The sequence below is a fragment of the Ammodytes marinus genome (genome assembly GCF_949987685.1).
Source record: "Ammodytes marinus genome assembly, chromosome: 7".
In the NCBI taxonomy this organism is placed as follows: domain Eukaryota; kingdom Metazoa; phylum Chordata; class Actinopteri; order Uranoscopiformes; family Ammodytidae; genus Ammodytes; species Ammodytes marinus.
This window is the reverse complement of record NC_137211.1, coordinates 161,891-169,767: the sequence shown is the minus strand read 5'-3', so window position 1 is coordinate 169,767 and position 7,877 is coordinate 161,891. Positions and strand designations below refer to the sequence as shown.

The 7,877-nt window shown below is 42.0% G+C and overlaps 1 protein-coding gene across 1 annotated transcript; it reads left to right on the top strand.

Annotated features, from left to right (window-relative positions):
* Positions 1-2,679: 2,679 nt before the first annotated feature.
* Positions 2,680-7,490, top strand: LOC307253515 (uncharacterized protein; the record flags this gene model as incomplete). The annotated part of the gene is made up of 3 exons (XM_080031622.1): positions 2,680-2,779; positions 6,028-6,083; positions 6,313-7,490. The coding sequence occupies 3 exons, from the start codon at positions 2,680-2,682 to the stop codon at positions 7,204-7,206; spliced, it is 1,050 nt and encodes a 349-aa protein (XP_079887748.1). The 3' UTR covers positions 7,207-7,490.
* Positions 7,491-7,877: the final 387 nt, after the last annotated feature.

Below are 7,877 nucleotides of genomic sequence, written 5' to 3'. Positions count from 1 at the left end.
TTGCCTAAATGCGGTGTGGCATGGATGCTATCAGTCTGTGGCACTGCTGAGGTGTTATGGAAGCCCAGGTTGCTTTGATAGTGGCCTTCAGCTCGTCTGTATTGTTGGGTCTGGTGTGTATCATCTTCCTCTTGAATAGTCCATAGTTTCTCTATTGGGTTCAGGTTCAGGAGAGTTGTCTGGCCAATCAACACAGTAATACCATGGTCAGTCAACCAGTTACTTGTGGTTTTGGCACTGTGGACAGGTGTCAAGTCTTGCTGGAAAAAGTAATTCAGCATATTCATAAAGCTTGTCAACAGACAGAAGCATGAAGTGCTCTAAAATCTCCTGGTAGACAGCTGTGGTGACTTTGGACTTGATAACACAGTGGACCAACACCATCAGATGACATGGTGCCTCAAATCATCACTGACTGTTGAAACTTGACAGTGGTCTTCAAGCCCCTTGGATTTTGTGCCCCTCCACTCTTCCTCTAGACTGTGGAACCTTGATTTCCAAATGAAACGCAACATTTAATTTGGATCAGTGATGATTTGAGGTATCATGTCATCTGCCGCTGTTGGTCCACTGTGTTATCAAGTCCAAAGTCACCACAGCCATCTACCAGAAGATTTTGGAGCACTTCATGCTTCTGTCTGTTGACGAGCTTTATGGAGATGACAATTTCCATTTCCAGCTAGACTTGGCACCTGCCCACGGTACCATAAACCACTGGTAACTGGTTGACTGACCATGGTATTACTCTGCATGAATGGCCAGACAACTCTCCTGACCTGAACTCCATAGAGAAACTATGGACTATTGTCAAGAGGAAGATGATACACACCAGACCCAACAATACAGACGAGCTGAAGGCCACATCAAAGCAACCTGGGATTCCATAACACCTCAGCAGTGCCACAGGCTGATAGCATCCATGCCACGCCGCATTTAGGCAATAATTCATGCAAAAGGGGCCCAAACCAAGTAATTAGTACATATGCATGATTATACTTTCTAGAGGGCCGACATTTCTGTATTTAAAATCCTTTTTTTATTGATTTTATGTAATATTCAAATTTTCTGAGATTTAGAATGTGGGGTTTTTATAAACTGTAATCCATAATAATCACAATTATAAAAAATAAAGGCTTCACATATCTCACTTTGTATGTAATGAGTCTGTATAAGATATTATTTTCACCTATAAAGTTGAATTACTGAAATAAATGAACTTTTGCACGATATTCTAATTTTTCGAGTTTCACCTGTAATTACAATTTCCATTAAGACTTTCAGGTGCACTCGCAGTGGTCTATGGCCAGGCATTAGAGGAATTTATACACAGGAAGTTAAAAGCTCATGGACTCCTGCCACCACCTCTTATAATTGTCATCATGATTTTTTCCATAATGGAAAGTGCCCTCCCTTGCTATTTCCATGGTTTGGATCAATTATAACATCAGATTATTAAACTAGTAGCTTAATGTACATGTTGACTTAATATAGGTTCTTTAATGTGATTATGTCAGAGTCAGTGAGCTTCATGTTAATACAGCGAGAAACAAGCTGACTGAAATTCTCTTTAGCTGGACAGAAACTCCCCTCTCTCAAACCCTTCTTAGAATCCACAATCAGGTTGAATGTTTTTATTTTATTATTACTAGTGCAGTGCCCGTAGGAAGCAGCTTATGCATGCTTAAATGTAGGGCACTTTCCATTATGTAGAAGTTCAGGCCGATCTGACCAACAGTCAGAGAGATATGCGAGTCACAGGCAGACAGACAGACAGACAGACAGACAGACGTTTCTTGCTTTATAGATAGATTTCTTTCCATTAATACTGCAGTGAGAAAGAATGACTTTCATCGTGTGCTGTGGACATTTTAAAGGGATAGTGCGTAGGACGTCAGCACTTTGTTAATATCTGTACTAACATTATATTTAATTTCACAGAGAGACAAAGAACATATAAAAACCATGTTGTGCTTAATCATTTTTACCCACAAAATACAGCAAAGAGTGAAATCTTAAGCAATACAAATCAATTCTTGTGCCAGGTTAAATAAGCGTCGGTGTGGTGAATGTATTGAGTCCCCTATGCTGTGTGTCACCTTTGTCTTTTCATTAGTTGGGTGTTCTTATCAGTAATGGCTTTGAGCCAAACAAACAAAGATGAGTTTGAAAATACTAAGGAAAAAACACCTGTTTTACTATGAAATGTTTTAACGGTTGAAACTAAAGCCATTTGTCACAGATTCATGTACTGACAGAAAATGTGTTGGCATCTGTTTTGTTTACAGTTTGAGTTATTCTTCCTTCAGAAACATTCCATGGGAATGCACGGTGCATTGACAGGTGAACTGGGATTGTGAAAGACACACGCCCACATGAGTTTTCACATGAAGTGTTTCAACTGTTCAAGTTATGAACATTATTCATTTATTGCCTGAAAATATCTTGGTAACTTTACTAGGGCTGTCACTTTTTCCAAAAATTAAATTTGAACGAACTTCCAATGTCCCTAATTAATTTGAATATATGCCCGAGTGTTCTGTCCGAGCCTGCCGCGTTATATTAACCGTATTATTTATAGGCCCGAGCCTATTCTTTTAATAAGTTGGCTGCTTTAATTTAAGTTTTAAAACACAAATCGGAGTTGTTTGAGTGACAGAAATCTGTTCAAATGAGAGCTTAATGAGCGCTGCAACACAGCCTCTGTCCGAACCACACAGTGAAGTGCTGCAAAGCCCTGAGAGCAGCAGTGAGGCTCCTGTCAGCTCCGTCAGAAATGACGGTCAGTCTGCTTGAAGGCGGTGCTGCCGTAAGAGGCCCGCGGTGCGCGCAGTGCTGTCTCTGATAACATTACAGAAACGGGAGTTCCATCTCGGGCACGGGCAGAGAATCTAACTCACTCACTGTACTTGTACACTGGGCGCTGCTCCGCTCGGCTAAGCTAGCGGCAAAGCTAGCAGGGAAACTGCAAATTGACGTCTTTGAAAAGTAAGCTCCAGCTGTGTAGCTAACATCGCTACACAGCTGGATTCTTTGTGTTTGTTTGGATCATACTCGACTGATGTGTCTGAAGAACCACTGTGAAACAGAAAGCTTTGGTGGTGCTAACATGAATTGATATTTCTCCCCAAAAAATCCTTCATAATACTAAGATAAGATAAGATAAGATATACTTTATTCATCCCAGCAGGGAAATTCAGATGCTACAGCAGCAGCCAGCATACACATACACACAACACAACACAACACAACACATTTAGGCCTACATACATATCCCACCTCTACAAAAAAACATGAGCCCACAACACACAGCCAAGATGAGAGAGTGGTATGGATAGTCTGTGTGCATAAGCAGCTGTTACTCGTAGATAACAGTACACACATACTAGCTCTGCCAGTGCATAGTATGATAGGAAAAAAACTAAAATTAGAGAAACAGCAATCAAGTGTGCAATTATACAGGTGCAAAATATGCAGCTCAGGCTAAATGTCCTCTGTCCTTACTGAAAGGGGAGTCATTATAAAGTGCAATTGCAGTAAAACTAAACACTTATTGTGTGTAATAATAATAATAATAATAATAATAATAATAATAATAATAATAATAATAATAATACATTTTATTTCGAGGCGCCTTTCAAAAGCTCTCAAGGTCGCCTTACATTCAAAGAATTCAATAACATACTGTTTAAAAGCAAGGTACACAAATAGAATTAAAAACAGTTTAAAATAAATACACAATGGGTGGTGAGGTGATGAGGAAGGCAGGATCAGGGGGGGTATGCAGATTGAAAAAGGTGGGTTTTGAGTTTGGATTTGAACTGGGTTATGGATTCAGTGTTGCGGATGTCGGGGGGTAGTGCATTCCAGAGCAGGGGAGCAGAGCGGCTGAAGGCCCTGTCTGCCTGCCTGTCTGTCTGTCTGTCTGTCTGTCTGTCTGTCTGTCTGTCTGTCTGTCTGTCTGTCTGTCTGTCTGTCTGTCTGTCTGTCTGTCTGTCTGAAGGCTCTGCTCCCCATCGTCTTGAGACGGGCAGAGGGGGGTGATGTGGGGAGAGGAGGGGGTTCTGGTGATGAGTCTTGCTGCGGAGTTTTGGACCAGTTGTAGTTTGTGGAGGGTTTTTTGGGGGAGACCGAAGAGGAGGGAGTTGCAGTAGTCTAGTCTTGAGGTGACTAGACTGTGGACCAGGATGGCAGTGGAGTGAGGGGTGAGGGAGGGCCACACTTATTGTGTGTGTGTGTGTGTGTGTGTATGTGTGTGTGTGTGTGTGTGTGTGTGTGTGTGTGTGTATATGTTTATTTTATTTTATTCATTTTATTTTTAGAGTTAGCCTAAGAGGCTAGTGTTCATCTGTTGTCCCCGGCCAGATATTCAAGAGGCAAACCTACAATTACAGAAATAAAATGCACGTACAAACAAAGATTAAAAAACAACAGTCGACTCAGAACATACAGTAACACAGAGTAAGAACGAACTGACAGACAATGGCAAACAAACAATAAAACACAGCGTACATTAAACATTATAGGAAAGTGAACAAAACAGTAGATAGAGCAGGACAGACACACCTACAATAAAAGCACATACACAGCAGCATAAAGCATAAACATGCAGCACAAACATATTAATGTTAGACACTAACATGAACAGCACAGGACAGGAGCACACAAGAGACAAACAACCAGGACACGACAGTTACTAAGAAGTCGGCAGGAGAAGCAATTAAAGTCCTAGTGGGTACATAATTGATTACTAATGAGCCATATTTTCAGCCGTCCTGAAAAGGGACGGTAAGAACTCATTTCTCTAATATGAGCTGGTAGTGAGTTCCATTCCTGTGACGCTGTAACTGAGAATGCTGAGTGGCTAAAGGCACTTTTTCTAAAGGGTACTACACAGTCTCCCCGAGACGAGCCTCTGGTTGTCCGGTTTGAATTTGACCTCTGAGAGATACACTGTTGAAGAGGTGGGGGGGCTTTGACCTCTGAGAGATACACTGTTGAAGAGGTGGGGGGGGCTTTGTAGAGGTGGGGGGGCTTTGACCTCTGAGACATACACTGTTGAAGAGGTGGGGGGGCTTTGACCTCTGAGAGAAACACTGTTGAAGAGGTGGGGGGGCTTTGTAGAGGTGGGGGGGCTTTGACCTCTGAGAGATACACTGTTGAAGAGGTGGGGGGGCTTTGTAGAGGTGGGGGGGCTTTGACCTCTGAGACATACACTGTTGAAGAGGTGGGGGGGCTTTGTAGAGGTGGGGGGGCTTTGACCTCTGAGACAATAAAGCGAAAATTCGATAAGTTAAACTTAACCCTGTGACTAACTTTCTTTACATGAGATTTGAAGGACAGTTGAGAGTCGATTAGGAGGCCTAGGTATTTGAACTCAGAGACAACTTCTAGTTTTACTCCTGACAGCAGTGTGGCTGGATCTGGAGTGCTACATCGCTTTTTGGAGAAAAACATGCAGACTGTTTTCGATGTATTTAGTTGAAGGCATGATTGAATTAGCCAAGTTGAGATGCGGTTCAATGCATTGGTGAGTGTTGCTGCAGCCTGAAGTTTATTGCTGCCATGTGTAAAAATCACAATGCCGTGTGTGTGTCCGTGTCCCTAATCCTGGGCCTGTTGAAAGTGGTAGTGCTGCTTTGGGCTGTGGTAGCCTTATGATAGGATAGGAAATAAGTAAGTGAGAAAGTATGTTTTTATTTATTTAAAACTTTACAAAAAGGTTAAAGTGGACGTCGCCATCGAAATCGACGGACAAACGAGAGAGAGAGTTCCACTGCACATAGAGGGTTGTGAGGTCCTGCTCTTTTTACTTAATCAACATTTATTCCCTGAAGTCCTGCCAAGCCAACTGTCCTTTGTTTGGCTCAAAGCAGGTAGAAATTCAACAGAACTCATTGCAACATGTCATGGTGACAGATACCTTCAGGACATGTTTTGGATGACTCATCAAAAGATAAGGATGACACAATGAGCCACAGCATCTCTTCTCTCTATATAAAGGAGGCTGACTCTTGGTTGGTACATCAGAATTCAGCACATCAGTTGACTTCTTCCTGCCTAACATTCACCCTGTCACCAGACAAGTAAGTGTTCAAGAATCTCTTTCTATAGACTTTTTTTATTCAGACCTTCATCCAGTTTAATCTTTGCTAATAGTGTAAATGAGGGAAGTATGCGTGCACATGTAGAATATGTATTACCAATGTCATTATGGTGATACATTTTTGACAAGTGATATTTTAATTTGCTGAAAAGTCAAACTTCTAACTCTGTGATATTCTGTATACTCATGATCTTCTTACTTGTTTGCAGTTAACCACCATGACCGACTACATCACCGACGTTGCTGTGTCCATCAATGCAATTGATGAGCAAAATCTCCAAGAACAAGGTTACCGCATAATCAATGAGAATCTGAACAAGGGGACAGGAGGAGCGCGCATCTTCCTTTGGTACAAAACAGGAGCCAATCGCGCAGCAGCAATCACCAAGCTTCAAGTGTCATTCAACGAAGGGATGACCGAGGGGCTGAACAGAGCAGGGTACACGAAGATCACAAAAAACCTCAACGCTGGAACAGGAGGCAAACCAATGTACCTGTGGTACTTCAAAGGGTCCGGAGAGTACGATACTCCCATAGAGCGCCTTTCTGTCACTACAAGTGCACCAAATGAAGGCCGGAAACTAAAAAATGGCTGGGAGAGACTGGCCTGTGATCTGAACCGCGGGGTTTGTGGGTATTATATCCACATCTGGATGAAGAGATCCGAGCACACTTACATCTGTGATGTCGATGCCACTGATTCCTACGGTGTGGACGAGGACAACTTCAGGGATGGCTACATCCGTATAGATGAAGATACTAACAGGAGTAACCCTTCGTCCTTTGTCTTCATCTGGTACCGCCAGACCACCAACCCCGACCGCGGCCTCACTGACCTGCAAATCTCCAACGATAACAAAGAGAGAGAGCGCTATCAGCAGCAAGGCTACAAATCAGCGGATGCAAACCTCAACGATCAGAGCGGAGGTGAACCGGTGTACCTGTGGTACAAGAAAACCAAAGCTGATGATCCCATTGAGGACGTGACCTTGATTGTCAACGAAAACGTTGTCCAGGATTATAAGAAGAATGGGATCAATGTCATTGAGAAAAATCTCAACGCAGGGAGCAACAACAAAATCTACCTGTGCTTCAAAAACTGAGCACCAGAGAAATCCTTCTCCATGCCAACACAGCTGAGAATCCTCCACACTCAGTTCCCCCAAAAAAAGATAAAAAATAGTTTTGGTGAACGCTTCTTTTAACCTTTTTTTCCTTTTTACGACAGTATATAAACAATGTGATTCATTACTAACAGTCAAACTACTGGTGACATCAGAAAGTATCAATGCTGTTTGGGTTAAATGTTAAACTTGTTCAAATCATATTAATCAAACTGTTTCAAATGGCTGTTTTTCATGAAGTTTGAGCTCTGTATCTCTTTGTTCTGCACTTTTCTGCTTATAAATAAAACAAAAAGACAAAGTTGAATGTTCAGTGTGTTTGCTTTAGACTGAGTGTTTTCATCGTCTTATTCCCATCACTGTCCTACTGACAACACAGGGCCCTAACCCTAACCCTACTCATCTCCCATCATAAGGGTTAGGGTTCCCCTCTAACCATACTGACAACACAGGGCCCAAACTGCTAAAAGTAACATTTTTACACTTCTAGAAAAAGTCTATTTGAATTTTATGGCACAATTAATCAATTTCAGAAAAATAAGTCAAAATCATCCTCAAGTAACTTACGAATTTCTTCTAAAGTGAAATGCCCAGCAGGTCTCCAGAGTTTGTTAACTGTATATTCTAGATGAATGGTGTGCACACACATG